The sequence below is a fragment of the Aethalodelphis obliquidens genome, unplaced genomic scaffold (assembly GCF_003676395.1).
Source record: "Aethalodelphis obliquidens isolate GAN/ISIS:26980383/991018 unplaced genomic scaffold, ASM367639v1 scaffold1, whole genome shotgun sequence".
NCBI classification, from domain to species: Eukaryota; Metazoa; Chordata; class Mammalia; order Artiodactyla; family Delphinidae; genus Aethalodelphis; species Aethalodelphis obliquidens.
The window spans coordinates 55,185,510-55,202,820 of record NW_020837945.1 but is presented as its reverse complement, the minus strand read 5'-3'; the positions used below and the strand labels follow the sequence as shown (position 1 = coordinate 55,202,820).

Here is a 17,311-nt window from a genome sequence, read left to right as displayed (position 1 = left end):
TGGAAGAGTTTGAGAAGGATAGGTGTTAGCTCTTCTCTAAATGTTTGGTAGAATTTGCCTGTGAAACCATCTGGTCCTGGGTTTTTATCTGTTGAAAGATTTTTAATCTCAGTCTCAATTTCAGTCCTTGTGATTGGTGTGTTTATAGTTTCTATTTCTTCCTTGTTCAGTCTCAGAAGGTTGTGCTTTTCTAAGAATTTGTCCATGTCTTTTAGGTCGTCCATTTTATTGGCATAGAGTTGCTTGTAGTAATGTCTCATGATCCTTTGTATTTCTGCAGTGTCAGTTGTTACTTTTCCTTTTTTATTTCTAATTCTGGTGATTTGAGGCTTCTCCCTTTTTTTCCTGAGGAATCTGACCAATGGTTTATCAATTTTGTCTTCACAAAGAACCAGCTTTTAGTTTTACTGATCTTTGCCATTGTTTCCCTCGTTTCTCTTTCAGTTATTTCTGATCTGATATTTATGACTTCCTTCCTTCTGCCAACTTCGGGGTTTTTTGGTTCCTCTTTCTCTAATTGCCTTAGGTGTAAGTTTAGGTTGTTTAGTTGAGATTCCTCCTGTTTCTTATGGTAGGATTCTATTACCATAAACTTGATCTTAGAACTGCCTTTGCTGCATCCCACAGGTTTTGGATTGTTGTGGTTTCATTGTCATTTGTTTATAGGTATTTTTTAATTTCCTCTTTGATTTCTTCAGTGATCTCTTGGTTATTAAGTAGTGTATTGTTTAGCCTCCATGTGTTTGTATTTTTTACCGATTTTTTCCTGTAATTGATATCTGGTTTCATAGTGTTGTGGTCAGAAAACATACTTGATATGATTTCAATTTTCTTAAATTTACCAAGGCTTGATTACTGACCCAAGATATGGTCTATCCTGGAGAATGTTCCATGAGCACTTGAGAAGAAAGTGTATTCTGTTGTTTTTGGATGGAATGTCCTATAAATATCAATTAAGTCCATCTTGTTTAATGTATCATTTAAAGCATGTGTTTGCTTATTTATTTTCTTTTTGGTTGATCTGTCCATTGGTGAAAGTGGGGTGTTAAAGTCCCCTACCATGATTGTGTTATTGTCATTTTCCCCTTTTTTGGCTGTTAGCATTTGCCTTATATATTGTGGTGCTCTTTTTTTGGGTTCATAAATATTTACAATTGTTATATCTTCTTCTCCAATTGGTCCCTTGATCATTATTTAGTGTCCTTCTTTGTCTCTTGTAATAGTCTTTGTGTTAAAGTCTATTTTGTCTGATATGAGAATTGCTACTCCAGCTTTCTTTTGATTTCCATTTGCATGGAATATCTTTTTCCATCCCCTCACTTTTGGTCTGTATGTGTCCCTAGGTCTGAATTGGGTCTCGTGTAGACAGCCTATGTATGGGCCTTGTTTTCGTATCCATTCAGCCAGTCTATGTCTTTTGGTAGGAGCATTTAATCTATTTACATTTAAGGTAATTATCGATATGTATGTTCCTATTACCATTTTCTTAATTGTTTTGAGTTTGTTATTGTAGGTCTTTTCCTTCTCTTGTGTTTCCTGCCTAGAGAAGTTCTTTTAGAATTTGTTGTAAAGCTGCTTTGGTGGTGCTGAATTCTCTTAGCTTTTGCTTGTCTGTAAAGGTTTTAATTTCTCTGTCAAATCTGAATGAGATCCTTGCTGGGTAGAGTAATCTTGGTTGTAGTTTTTTCCCTTTCATCATTTTAAATATGTCCTGCCCCTGCCTTCTGGCCTGCAGAGTTTCTGCTCTAAGATCAGCTGTTAACCTTGTGGGGATTCCTTGTATGGTATTTGTTGTTTGTCCCTTGCTGCTTTTAATATTTTTTCTTTGTATTTAATTTTTGATAGTTTGATTAATATGTGTCTTGGCGTGTTTCTCCTTGGTTTTATCCTGTATGGGACATTCTGTGCTTCCTGGACTTGATTAATTATTTCCTTTCCCATGTTAGGGAAGCTTTCAACTATAATCTCTTCAAATATTTTCTCAGTCCCTTTCTTTTTCTCTTCTTCTTCTGGGACCCCTATAATTCGAATACTGGTGCATTTTATGTTGTCCCAGAGGTCTGTGAGACTGTCCTCTATTATCTTCATTCTGTTTTCTTCATTCTGCTCTGCAGCAGTTATTTCCACTATTTTGTCTTCCAGGTCACTTATCCATTCTTCTGCTTCAGTTTTTCTGCTACTGATTCCTTCTAGAGAAGTTTTAATTTCATTTATTTTGTTGTTCATTGTTGTTTGCTCTTTCGTTCTTCTAGGTCTTTGTTAAAAGGTTTCTTGTATTTTCTCCATTCTATTTCCAAGATTTTGGATTTTCTCCACTATCATTACTCTGAATTCTTTTTCAGGTAGACTGCCTATTTCCTCTTCATTTGTTCGGTCTGGTGGGTTTTTACCTAGCTCCTTCATCTGGTTTGTGTTTCTTTGTATTCACATTTTGCTTCACCTACTGTGTTTGGGGTCTACTTTTCGCAGGCTGAACATTTGTAGTTCCTGTTGTTTTTGGTGTCTGCCCCCAGTGGCTAAGATTGGTTCAGTGGATTATGTAGGCTTCCTGGTGGAGGGGTCTAGTGCCTCTGTTCTGGTAGATGAGACTGGATGTTGTCTTTCTGGTTGGCAGGTCTGCGTCTGGTGGTGTGTTTTGGGGTGTCTGTGACCTTAATATTATTTTAGGGAGGCTCTCTGCTAATGGGTGGCTTGTGTTCCTGTCTTGCTAGTTGTTTTTCATTGGATGTCCTGCACTATAGCTTGCTGTTCATTGAGTGGAGCTGGGTCTTGTTGTTGAAAATGAGATCTGTGGGAGATTTTTGCCGTTTGATATTATGTGGAGCTGGGAGGTCTCTGGTGGACGAATGTCCTGAACTTGGCTCTCCCACCTCAGAGGCACAAATCTGACACCTAGCCAGAGCACCAAGATGCTGTCATCCACACAGCTTAGAATAAAAGAGAGAAAACAGAAGGAAAGAATGAGAAAAATAAAACAAAGTTATTAAAATAAAAAATAATTATTAAATATAAAAAAATTTAAAAAGTAATAAAAAAGAAGAAAGAAAGAAGAGAGCAACCAAAGCAAAAAACAAATCCACCAATTACAAGTGCTAAAAACTATACTAAAACAAAAAAAAAGAAAAATTCGATGGACAGAACCCTAGGACACATGGTAAAAGCAAAGCTATACAGACAAAATCACACACAGAAGCATACACATACACACTCACAAAAAGAGAAAAAGGGAAAAAATATATATATATCGTCGCTCCCAAAGTCCACCTCCTCAATTTGGGTTGATTCGTTGTCTATTCAGGTATTCCACAGATGCAGGGTGCATCAAGTTGATTGTGGAGATTTAATCCGCTGCTCCTGAGGCTGCTGGGAGAAATTTCCCTCTCTCTTCTTTGTTTGCACAGCTCCCGGGGTTCAGCTTTGGATTTGGACCCACCTCTGTGGTAGGACGCCGAAGGCGTCTGTTCTTCGCTCAGACAGGACGGGGTTAAAGGAGCCGCTGATGCGGGGGCTCTGGCTCATTCAGGGCAGGGGGAGGGAGGGGCACGGAGTGCGGGGCGAGCCTGAGGCGGCAGAGGCCGGCGTGACGTTGCACAAGCCTGAGGTTCCCCGTGCGTTCTCCCGGGGAAGTTGTCCCTGGATCACGGAACCCTGGCAGTGGCAGGCTGCACAGGCTCCCGTCTCTGGGGTCCGTGGTGATAGCCGTGGCTCGCACCCGTCTCTGGAGCTCGTTTAGGCGGTGCTCTGAATCCCCTCTCTTCACGTACCAGGAAACAAAGAGGGAAGAAAAAGTCTCTTGCCTCTTCGGCACCTCCAGACTTTCCCGGACTCCCTCCCGGCTAGCTGTGGCGCACTAGCCCCCTTCAGGCTGTGTTCACGCAGCCAACCCCAGTCCTCTCCCTGCGCTCCGACTGAAGCCCGAGCCTCAGCTCGCAGCCCCTGCCCGCCCCGGCGGGTGAGCAGACAAGCCTCTCGGGCTGGTGAGCGCTGGTTGGCACCGATCCTCTGTGCGGGAATCTCTCCACTTTGCCCTCCGCACCCCTGTTGCTGCACTCTCCTCCGTGGCTCTGAAGCTTCACCCCCGCCACTCCATGTCCCCACCAGTGAAGGGGCTTCCTAGTGTGTGGAAACCTTTCCTCCTTCACAGTTCCCTCCCACTGGTGCAGGTCCCGTCCCTATTCTTTTGTCTCTGTTTTCCCTTTTTTCTTTTGCCCTACCCAGGTACGTGGGGAGTTTCTTGCCTTTTGGGAGGTCTGAGGTCTTCTGCCAGCGTTCAGTAGGTGTTCTGTAGGAGTTGTTCCACGTGTAGATGTATTTCTGATGTATTTGTGGGGAGGAAGGTGATCTCCATGTCTTACTTGTTCACCATCTTGAAGCTAATCTTCATTGGCATTCTTGACATCGTTGGTTTTGAGATGCTTAATGTAAGTATATTTAGTAAGAATGAAGTCAATGTATATTTACAAGGAGATTAGACTATGTGAATTGAATTTCAGAAAATTTAGTCAAAGCATGGTGAGATTCATTCTGTGCAAACCTGAAGAGTTACTTTGGTTGGAAAAAGCTATTATTAATAGTAACAAATAACAATAACTATTATTATAATTAATAGTGCTAAGAAATTAATTCAGCCTTAAATAGAGGTAAATAAAGACATCTTTTATGATTTTGAATTGTAGTATCATTAAGTATTATTGAACTGTCATAATCTTTAGTTTGCAGGTATAGATGAAGGAGGTAAGAATTTAATTGTGCTATTTTTACTTATTGGGTCTACTTGCCAACATATGATAGTGGTTATGGTTTTCTCTTTACATTTTTGCAAGTGGACCTCAATTTTATTTCATTTTTTTATTGAGTTATATTTGACAACTAAAAAATGTATATATTTAAGTAGCACAACTTAATGATTTGGTGCACATATACACTGTGAAATAATCACCACAATTAAGTTAATTAACCATCACCTTCAATAATAACCATTTTCTCAATTTTATTTTTATCTCTTCTTCCTACCTAATCACAGCCTTGAAGTATAACAGCCTTGAAGAAATTTGCATTAATTTTACCATTGAAAATTTACAACAGTTCTTCAGTCAGCACATGCTGGTTTTGAAGCAAGAGGAAAAGAGGAGAGAAGGCACTGACTGGGTGTCCATTGAGTTTGTCCTGGACTTGCAAGCCTGCAAAGATCTCATTGAGAAGGTGATGCATGTTTTTCTCCTCATCCATCTTCGTTTAAGGAGACTTGTCCCTGCCTGCCATGTTGATCCATGTCAGGACCCAGGCTCTGTGAAGGGGATGGGAAATAGGGCAGGAGAGCTCTGCACATTTTCTCTTAATGTTCTTTTTTGTGCAGCACCGTGGCATCGTAACTAAACTCTCACGTCAGTTACCTACTCCATCATCTCTAACTCACACTGTCGCTACACATTTGCTGCTTACGCATGACCTCCACTGTTAATAGGTGAGGAAGCTTGTTGAGATGAAAAAGGGTCCTGTTCTTGACTGGAAAAACACAGAGCTGAAAAGATGAACCCTGTAGGGCCTGGCTGATTAACATAAGGTGCATGAGTAGACCCAGAGCAGCTTAACAAAATTTGGCAAATTAGCATGCAAACAAACCATTGCCATAAATCCTCAAGGCCTCTACCTTGAAGGATGTAGTTTGTTCATTTAATTGGACAAGTACCTGTTAGTTTAAGTAATTTATGACAATACTTCATGGCTTATTAGTAAATTAGCTGCAGTGTATGGTTTCTGAATTCGATGATGTTCCTCTACTTTGAACTATTTCCATGTGTTCTGGAAAAGATAAACCAGATTTTCTGGGGAAATTCAGTATGGTTTTTCCTGTGGCTTTGTCCAAGGGAGCAACCATGGTGGGGTGTGAACAGCTACATGCCCTTGTGTCTTGCTATAGCCATGGATTGCAGTGAATTCTGGACACAGGTCTAGGAAGCTATGCTATGCTGTCATATCTGATTCTCAGCAACCCTGTCAGGAAGCGGCAAGGGTGACTGACCTTTCACTGTCCTTTGTGGGGTCCAGATTGTATCAATCACTGTCCCACCCATTTTATGTTAGACTTAGATGAAACTAAATCTTCCTTGATAGTAGCCATTATTCCTAACAGGAGTGGACATCACATTGATTTTTCTTGTTTTATAACCAGTGAACTTCCTGGGGGGAGGACAGGCTGATTAAAAAAATAATGATAATGAACCAGCTTGTGAGCTGATTAAAAATAATGATAATAATGACCTAACCATGATCTGGTAAATATTTGGTGGCATTATTAAAGCTATAGTTTCCTAATTAGAAATGAAACAATAGAACTGGAGCCCCTTCTAGGGGCAGATTTAACTTTGGTCAGTTGTCACCTATAATATCTACTTACTCTGATTATGACAAGATACTGTGTTCAGGCAGGAAGGTGGGATGCAGACATTATTCAGATCCTAATAGCCCTGTGAATGCTACTGATTTGTAGTTGATCTGAAGCCTGTTATCTTATTTATGACAAGGTTATTCTAAATAAGACACTAGCAACCTAGATGTAATTTCCTGTTGTACTTTCTACTGATATGATAAAATGAGAAAAAAGAAACAAAACTGAGCAGATGATAGAAGGAAAAGATAAGTCTTTGTTTTCCTGTGAATGATTTCAAAGGTGTTCAGGTCAGGCAAATGCAGAATACCAAAATGTTTCTTGAAACGATTCTATATTTTGAAAAGATCATTGTGTTTGCTCAGGTACATGAAGGAAATTTGTAGGAAATATTAATGATCAAACTCACTCCTTGAAACAGAATGCATCATGGGAAGTTTTCAAAGGAACTAAAATACATCAGTACATGTAATATGTCTTATAGAATGCATCTGTGTGTGTGTATATCAGGAAAAGAGAGATTTTCATACATGTAAGTTTTGTGTTTTTACATGTACAGAAAAGTTTATATCAAACTAAAAAAAAGTATTTTCATACCAACTTTGTTAATTTGGTCTTCAAACATACAGTAATCTTCTATACGTATGCAGTGAACTGATCTATTACAGGATTAGCTCACACTTATCTGATTACTTGAAATGTTCTAGTTTGTTTAGAACTTGAGCATCAATAATTTACATATCAAAGTATTAACATTGATTACATTTATGGTTTTACATTAGGTATTGGTAAAGAGATTATTTTTATTATTTTTTAAAACAAATACATCCAAAATTATATATTTAAAAACTGTTGCCCCTTCAATGAGTCACCTTGAGAGGCTACGTCCTTCTTCCAACAATTCAGCCCTTTTGGAAAAAGTCCCTCATGGGACAGGGATTGGGATAAATTGTTAGATTGTTACTATCTTTGAGAGAAAATTAACTTTAATACTGATCATCTTAACTGTTTTCGAGTCCAAACTTTATTACCAACTTTGTCACATTTTTCACCTTATTTGTCTGACTTGACCCAAATTACTTGTGATTGTTTCTATGCAATGATCCATGGTCAGACAACAGGATGTTTCCACATGCCAATAGTCAAAGGTGTCAGATATCCCATAGAAGTTTCTAAAATATTTAAATCCTGGTAGCATCCTGGCAATGACTGTTGTTGTCTCCCAAGTAGAGTTCTTTGGATATGCTAATTCTGGTGTTTTTATTATAAAATGAACCACATTAATATCTAGTTAGTTATCCCTTGTATGCACATAAATATTTTCTTTAAACATATAACATTGTGTTTTTTGGCTCACAACTCTTACTTTCTGCCTAACTATTGCCCACAGCAAAGCAGCCCAGGTCCCACAGCTTGAACCTGTATGTCTTAGTGTTCGCCTATCAATCAATTCCTTAACAGAAATTTGCTGAGGACCTAGATTTTAGTCACCTCAGGGCCTACTATGCTAAGGGTTGTGAGAAACACAAACCAGAGACATCATCCTGGCACTCAAGGTACTGAGGATATAATTGCAAAGATGTCTTAAGACCAAAATTTTACTAGTTTCCAAAGTTTAACAAGTAAATGTATTTAGCAACTACTTGTTTTGATCACTTCCTCCTCACTCCACTGCTGAGAGAGGGATTCCTATCCTAGGGTTATGGGAATGGCTGAACATATGACCCCTGACACTGGACAGATGAGATTGACAGCAGCTTATAAGTCACATATACTCACAGCCTGGGGGAGGAGGACACTGCCTGCCATGTGAGGTCACATGGAAGTTACACTTGGGAGCAGAATGAAAAAGCGAGAGCTGTGGGAGCCGGGCTTTGTAGTAATAATAGGGTGAGGTGACACTGATTCCCACTGGAGGATGTGATTGTCTTGTTTGAATATGGGCTTGCGGGTAACTGAAATCCCTTGCTCAAGAATAAGCAGGCTCGGGACTTCCCTGTTGGCGCAGTGGTTAAGAATCCACCTGCCAATGCAGGGGACACGGGTTGGAGCCCTGGTCCGGGAAGATCCCACATGCCCGCAGAGCAACTAAGCCCGTGCACCACAACTACTGAGCCTGCGCTCTAGAGCCCATGAGACACAACTACTGAGCCCGTGTGCCACAGCTACTGAAGTCTGCACGCCTAGAGCCCGTGCTCCGCAACAAGAGAAGCCACTGCAATGAGAAGCTGGTGCACCACAGCGAAGAGTAGCCCCCGCTCGCTGCAACTAGAGAAAGCCCGTGTGCAGCAACAAAGATCCAATGCAGCCAAAAATAAATAAATAAATAAAATTTAAAAAAAAAAGAAGAAGCAGGCTCTGTGCCTGTTCCCATGATAAAGAATGTTGCATGGCTGGAGGACCTAACCCACTGTAGAACATGGGGAAGGGAACCCCTGATCAGGTCATTTGAGGCTTTCCTGGTGTTCCCCTGATGTCAAAGCCCACAAAATATTGGACCTTAATTTTAGGCCTAATACTACATTACTATTTATAAAACTTTGAATGAAATGCTGTGGAAAACTTAAGCATTTGTTAAAAATAGCCCTTGCCCTTAGGATGTATGCAGTCAAATAGGATATTTGTAAGTCTAATAAATGTAGAAATATGTGTCAGGATAAATGCAGTAAAGGCACAGACAAAGGCCCACAGAGCTCAGAAGAGCAGAGGTCACCTCTGCCTGCAGGAATCTAGGAAGGCCTGCTGGGAAGGGGGGTAAATTTTCAGCTGGGTCTGAAGAAATGGATATAATTTCAGCAGGTGAAAAGAGGAAGATAGTGAGCATGTGAAGGGACAGGCAAGAGCAAAGCCTTAGAGACAGGAAAGCAATGGACACATTTCAAAATCTGCTTAGAGCTCGGAGTATACAGACCGAAATATCTAGAAGTAAAACAGGAGAGTCAGGCTGTGAAGGGATCTTAATGAATTTTGACAGTTTTTTAGGCAATGGGGAGCCAGAGAAGTTTCCACATCGGGCAATGGGGCAGTCAGAGATGCTTGGGTTTAATCTGGTGGGTTTATGTATGGGGTCTGGGATGGGAGGAAAGCTAGAGTTAGGGCAATTAAGAATCTATTACAGCAGGTGAGGAATAGAGGCCCTGAATCAGGACAGCAGACATGGAAATAATAAGAAAGTAACAGATGTAAAAGGAGAGGAAGGCAGAATTGATAAGATTTGAAGAAGGAGAGGTTACAGCATTAATGTTCAGAGTCAGGGCAACTGACTTAGACCATATACTGTGTGCTAGAAGACAATTGATGCTACAGGACAGAACACAATTACTTTTTTTCCTGACCTATTTGGAAATTAATTTGCTAGAAGCCCTCAAATTTATTAGGGGTTTTATACTTCCTAAGCATTGGAGAAATAGAGAAGACCCTGAAGAAATAGCGTTTTTTCCCTCCTCAGTGGTTTAATTGTTATGTTTTGAGCTGTGACATCTACTTGCTTTGCATAAAACATCCATTCATCTCCAAACAGAAGATGGCTTCATTGGTGTCCCAGGGACACGATGGTCCTCATGTATGGAAGGTGGCTCTGCTGGAGATGGGGGCTGCTGCTCCCTGTGAGGCTTTGCCACATCCCTCTTGTTAACAGGCACCATCCCAGGAGATGCTTACATTTTTAAATGATTCATTCTAGTGTTCACTGAAGGTTGACTATTTCTGTGGTAGGAAAATATGCAATACAAGATGGAGTCCACACCTCTAAGACCCTGTACCGGTGACTCAATTGTTTAGTTTTATCAGGTTCTCCTTCCTCCTGCTTGTTCTCCTCCACATTTCTCACTTTGCCAAGAACTTGCAAGGTCAGTGCCGCCAGGAGCAAGACTTTGCATATTTACTCACTGCATCATCCCCCACCTGGATGCTTGGGAAGAAAGAAGATGTGCCGGAGCCCTTCAGTACAAGAGTTATTGATGGAATGTCATTCAATACATTTTCTATAAAGTGCAGATTCTAAGTCTATGAGACTAGACAAAAGAGGTAGAAAACCATAGTCCGTATATTAGAATGATAGACTCAGGTGGATAAAAAACATGTTCTTCAAGAATGTAATAATCCAAATTAGACCCATTCGTATGCTCCAGTGGCATAATTTTGAACAAAGGATTCTAAACCACAAAAAAATTTTCTTTTCATATATCACCCAGCCAGAGCCTTGACTCGGAGTTGGTGTGTTCCTTCTCCATGAAAATATTCAAGCATAGGCTAACCTACTTTTTAGAGAGAAATTGTAAATGGAATTCAAGGAGCTTTTCGGTGGGTTGGGCCAGACCTATGTCTCTCCCAAACCTGAGCATTTGTGGTTCTTAGGTACAAAGGATTGGTAGAGAATCATGAAATCTATGTTGTTGGACCAAGGGGTCATGGTTCTATCTTGGAACTCTCATGATATTTTCTGTTTGCTTTGTAGTCTACATATTATGTGCATGTGTTGTCTTCTCAGTTAGATGCTCTGCAGCCAGAGCCCATGTCTGATTCTTCTGTTATAACCCAAAGTGTTTGGCACAGTGATTTGTTCATAGAAGGCATTTCAAAAATGTTTGTGGAGTAGATAAATGAACATACAAATCCACAAATAGATTCGCAAATGTAGGAATCCCTCATCTTTCCCCCCCACCCATACCTGTTTTTCCCCATCTGTATATACCCTATATTGGTTAATGGCAGCATCCACTACCCATTTGCTCAAACCAAAACCTGGTCATCCTTCCTCTTTCTACTACACCCCACGTTCTATCCATCAGCAAGCTATGACTCAGCTCTACTCTCCACCAGCATCACGTTTCAGTGACCGCTCACAGTCTCCAACACTATCAATCAACTGTTTTATTTACATATCGTCAATTAGTGCTTTCAGGACTGAAATGACTGAGTTGATGGCAAAGGAGCAGCAGAGACTCTGTGGCCCACAAAGTCTAAGAGCTTTACTATATGGCCCTTTAGAGAAAAAGCTTTCTGATGCTGTCATCAGTTTTCTATCACATATCCTTTCTTGGTTGCTTTTTTAAACAACCCTTTAAACATGTAAAAACCATTATTAGCTCACCGGCTTTCCAATACAGACCATAGGCAGGATTAGCCCATAGGCTTTACTTTGCCAACCCCTTCCTAAACAAATAATCCTTTTCAAGTATTAATTAAATCACATCACTTAAAAAATCTCCAAAGGCCTCCCATTACACTTAAAGTAAAATCCAAATGTCTTACCATGGCCTATAAAGCCTTTGGGATCCAGTACTGCATCTCTCCTTCCACGCACTCTCTCCGACTAGCTCTGCTCTGTCCACACTTGCCTCTGGTAGGACCTGAAATTTGGCAAGGGTGCTCCTACCTCAGGGCCTTTGCACTCTTCATTTTTCTGCCCAGTACAGTTGTGCACAGGTCTTCTCAGGATTTGCTCTTCTCATTCAGGTCAGAGGGTTTTACTGGACTCTCCTACTAAAATAGCTCTAACATAGCCCCAGTCATTCTCTCTCTTTACTTTGCATGATTTCTTCAGAGCCTTTATGGGAAACTAAGTTATTTATTTAGTGTTTACTTGTTTATTGTCTGTCTGCTCCACTAGAATGTAAGTACCCTGAGGACAGACACTTTGTGAATGTGGCTCATGGCTTCATCCCCAGCTCCTGCTGGTGCCTGGTACCTAGTAGGTATTTAATAAATATTTGTTGAATGGATGATTGGCTAATTATATGTAGTGAAGCTCCTTTCTCCTTGTCAACTAATTAGGTTCATAGGAAAGAATTTACATTGACCCTCTACTGAAAATACTGCTTACTGGTGTTTTTTTCAGCTGCTGTTCATCTGTATCTCCAACAGCCAATGGGCATCTTTTCCATCCTTGAAGAGGAATGTATGTTTCATCAGGCTGCAGATGTGACTTTCAAGACCAAACTTTCTGACAACCATTTTGGAAAGCCAGTTCATTTCCAGAAGCCCAAGCCTGACAATAAGAAGAAAGATGAAGCTCACTTTGACCTTGTCCATTGTGCAGGAGTGGTAAGTTACCTCTAGACCCTCAGCCCTGAATTTTCCTGCCTCTGTTTCAAATGTACTCAGCCCAAATCCTTAGATAATATATAAGTAAAGTTTAGATTAAAGAGATGAACAAAATAAATCTCAGGTCCCCCAAAAAAGTTGGTGTAGCCTTTTAGCACTTAGGATATGAAACACCCATACTATAAAAACAGAGGTCAAAAATCTCAAAATCGACTCTGTCACCCCAACTCAAAGTAAGACAGCTTCAGAACGTTATGGAGACCATCAAAGACATGGGCTTTTCCTTACTTGTCCTTCCTTTCAACTTAACATTGTGTGAACGAGTGATTTCAATTGATCTTTTTATTGAAGATTTTTTTCCCCTTCTCTCATAAAGAGTACTGTGAAGTAATGGTCTCCAAACTATGACCAACAAAGATTCCTAATAACCCTCACTCCCTCTCCTCATTTCCCCACTGGAGTGTGTGTGTGTGTATGTGTGCGTGCGCATGCCCCTTCTTTCTGCTTTTATGCTTCTGGTCAGTAATTCTGAATGGCACAAAAAGAGAACTGACGAAGGATAAAATAATACTTTGACCTAAAAATGACCTGCCAGTTGTACCTAGATATGCTTGTAAATCTCTTCTTTGATATCCTTGAATATTAATTATAATGATATTTATAGTAAAATATCATTGATAATGTTTTTAGAATGCTCACTGTGTGTCAGAGACAGTTGTTTTATTGCATCTGTTCTTGCCTATGAAGGAGGGCTGATGTGAATTGTTTCTCCTGGAAACGCCATCTATTTCTTCCTCCCTCTCCTTGGTGTTTCTTTCCCTCCCTGATTCTTTCTCCCTCTCCCTCCCTCCCCTTCTCGTCCTTTCTTTCCACAATGTAAATGGTAAAGCCTGAGAATCTCTTTGGGTTGCACATAGATTTCTGGAGTATTTATTCAGTACTGTTACATCAAACTGATTTAAAATTAAAGGACCCACACAATTCATGATTTTTTTAAAAGGAATACACAATTTTCTAAGTAACTTATGCATTCACCTCTTTTGTTACCTGAACTGCATGCCTTTCCAAAGGTGCCTTATAACATCAGTGGCTGGCTCGAAAAGAACAAAGCCTTTCTTAATGAAACAGTGGTGGCTATATTTCAGAAGTCGTCCAACAGACTCCTGGCAAAACTCTTTGAAAATTACATCAGTACCAGCACTGGTGAGTTGAAAAATCTTCCTCAATTTTTCAGCCTCCGAATGGAACCCATGTCTGCCTCAGCACTTATAAAATCCTGGCTTCTTTCCTGTGATATCTGTGTTTGATCCCTGTGGTCTGCGTCATCCCCTCTTATTAGCCTTTCCGTCCTCTGGCTGGTGGTTTTTCGGGGAAATGGTGCTCTAAGGTAGATAGATTTCAAGGAGACTGCTCCAGCCTGCTTTTATCTTCTACTTAACCAAGCTGAAGAGACAGCAGAAAACCATGTTTTGATAAGTGATTTGGGAGAGATAACAAGCTCCTTTAATACATATCCCCCAAATATCTTGGAATTCTCTTTCACCGTGCTTTTATATTATAGTAATGGGGTTTTTGTAAGCTTCATGAGAGCAGAGATTATGTCTCACTTGTTCAAATGCATCCTCAAGCATGTAGCAGATGCCTGTTTAGCAGGCACTCCATAAATACTTGCTGACCAACTAACAACCAATCTTGTTTAGTAGTCTGTAATTTACAAAGCACTTTTAGATACATTATCTTACTCAATCCTTGTCCTAGCCCTTTTAGATTCATGTAAAGGGAAATCTCTCCCTATCTTATAGGAGCAAGTACAGAATTAAAGTTTCACAAATCTACTGTTGAAAGATAAACTCAGGCATATGAAAATTTTTAAGAGTTTATTTGAGGGAAAAGCAATTGAAATTGGGCAGCACCAAATCAGAAGTGGTTAACAGCATTCCACCCACAGGAGCTCAGGGAGAAACTTTTATAGAAAAAAGGTAGAAGCAAAGTAAAGAAATTATTGATTAGCTGTATCTAAAGCCCAGTTGGCTGTTTGCGATTGGTTGTCCTTAGCATTTTGATTTGGTAACCTTGGGGCATTAACAGACTTAGATTTTGTTTGCTTACATAGGCTGCCACACAGCATTAGAGCCACCTCAGTCTGATGGCCTCCTTGCTTCATTAATTTAACACTACTAAATGGCAAAGGCAAGGTAGGAAACAGGACTTGTGCTTACTAGCCTCGTGCCTATTCCACTCTCACTGTCTTCTGGAAAAAAACAAAACAGAGAGATGGACAGGCTGCCTGGATTCAGGATCCAATTCAGACTTCTGCACCATGATACAAAGCCTTGGAGGATACAGAGGCCAGGTTGCTGCCATTACCCTCACGTCTGGACTACTGCCAGCAGCAGAGGGACACAGTTGTCACAGTTCATAGCTGCCAGATTGGCATCTCCTGAGCAGAACTGGTCTTCAAACACGTTTGGTTCACACTGATTAAAAAAAAAAAAAAAAATTGGAAGTTCTCACATACACATTTGGGTTTCCTTTTTCTTTTGAAAAATGGAAATTATGGAAAAATAGAAAATCTGGCCAGTCTGGTTTCAGATGCCCTTGTAGCAATGGGGCAAACTGTACTAGCTGTTCTTTAAGTGGGATGTGTCCTCTTACTTTGTGACATTCTCACCCTCTTGTCTTACACCCAGCTTCAAGCTCACTCCTGTCCCCTGTTGCCTGCTTTGGGACTCCTGATGGCATGGCCAGGGAATGGAGAGAATTTAGCACTTCCCAGCCGCATTAGCACATGATGACATAATTCAGAAGCATGCCTGAAATCCTGTTGGTCCGCCTCAAGAGGAGCTTGAGAAATGGAATCTATTGTGTATGGACCCTGAAAATCTGCAGGTAGTGCGTTTGCTTGATTCTAATAGCTTCTAAAGTACCTCTGAGAAGTCTGATAAACAGTGGCCACATAAGTGTATGGCTCCCAGATGAGTAATTCTCTGGTCATAAGAAATCAGAGAGTGGTTTGGGCAGAGAATGAGAGAGGAAATCATCTTCTGACTCTTCTGGGTGTGCTGTGTTCTTTTGAACTAGAAGAGAATTGTCCAGAATGTCCTTTTTCATTATTTTTAAGGACCCCCTGAAAAAGGACTTGCCTCCAAGTTTCTGACTCATCCCAATTAAATTACTCATAATAACCATACTTTCTTCTGGAGAATCCAAGTACTGTAAACCAGTTACAATTCTTTTAAAAAATTAAAGGAAGGTAGTAGTATCCCCTTTCCATGGGGAAGTACAAAGAAGTCAAGTGATTCACTTGGAAGGCTTGGGGCATGTCAATAGGACATCAGTGATTAAACTTCATGACATCTGCCCCAGCACAGTTGCTACTCAAGCTAGAGAGTATTTTATCAGTTTTTCATATTGACAGCTGGCCCTTTTTTTCCAGATTGCCTATGGGTTTTGTTGTTATGCTTTTGTACCTTCATGAGTTAGCGCTACACAAATGTTTGTAAAACAGTTTGGCTTTGCATAGATTCCTTTGCTTCAAGAAAGTGGGAGTAGATTGTTTTTATAAATTACAGAAGTAATGTATGAGTGTTGCCCCAAACACAGACAATATAGAAAAACTAAAAAGAGGAACATAAAAGTTACCTTTGATCTCACATAGAGAGATCACAATTGCTAATATTTTAGTGTATACTCTACCCAACATTTTTTATGTATATAGTCACCCGTAATACAATCACACTTAAAAACATGTATACACACTCAGTATCATAATATACAAACTATTTTGTAGCCTAATTTTTCTCTCAAAATAAATCCGAGCAATCTTCCCATGCCAGTTCTATGGATCTGCATCATCATTTTAAAAGATTGCAGTGTTTCATTGTACGCATACTCTTTCATAATTTAAGTAACCAATCTCCTGTTGGTAGACATTTGTTACCATTTAAATTTTTTGCTTATTTTTTTTTTTAATGACTAAACAATGCTGCAGTGAGTATCTGTGCACAGTTGCCTATTTCCTTAAGGAAAAGCACCAGAAATAGACTTTTGTGTTGAGACATGAATATTTTTAAAGCTTTTGGTAGACATAGCCATATTGCTTCTAGAACTTTGACACATTTATGCTTTCATCAGCAGGGTTTGGTAATGTGACAGAAAAGGGCCTTTTTAGTGCTTTTCTTCTTCTTTTTTTTAGCTCTACAGTTTGGGGAGAAGAAAGGCAAGAAAGGAGCTTCATTCCAAATGGTTGCATCTCTGCATAAAGTAATTTTTAATTGCATCTATTCATATATTAACTACCTCACAATCTGCATATGTTATTACTTATTTGAAATTTTACATCTTCAAATAAGGATAAAGTATCTGAAGTTAACCAAGTTGGAAAAGTTAAAGATTATCTTGATATTAATGGACTTTCGTGGACACTGTCAGTGTCCTACTTAGATCCCCTTTATCAGCCCATCTTACCACTTATGAAAATATTAGCTCATAATAACTCACAGTTGCCAGAATTGCCCTTGGTCGAATGGGAAGCTAATCTGTCTCCTTCCTCTCCTCTTCAGATTCTGGCCCCTCCCTTGTCTCAAGGAGGTACCAACTGTAGTATAATTGGTGCATTTGTGCTCAGAGCTTCTGCAGGACTCAGACTAAACTGAGTCCATACCACTGCTTTTTTCTCCCCCTGCCCTACTGTACTTCCCTCCTTCTCCAAATAAATCTCTTGAACGAGAATCTCCATCTCAGATTCTGCTTCCAGAGAAACTGAGCTAAGATAAAAATTTTCCAGGCAGGAAACTTGAGAAACAGTTTCTTTCTTCAAGCCATTTTATTGCCCATTCATAAAGTATTGCTACCAAATTTAAAACAGGTAGATATGAT

At 40.0% G+C, this 17,311-nt stretch overlaps 1 protein-coding gene across 1 annotated transcript in view; it reads left to right on the top strand.

Moving 5' to 3' along the window:
* The window catches only part of MYH15 (myosin heavy chain 15), a 169,846-nt gene that overhangs the window by 61,435 nt on the left and 91,100 nt on the right, over positions 1–17,311 (top strand). Inside the window, 5 exon segments of the mRNA XM_027118388.1 lie at positions 4,284–4,421; positions 5,032–5,202; positions 12,254–12,433; positions 13,504–13,636; positions 16,629–16,696. Of these exon segments, the coding sequence (XP_026974189.1) occupies positions 4,284–4,421; positions 5,032–5,202; positions 12,254–12,433; positions 13,504–13,636; positions 16,629–16,696 (690 nt within the window).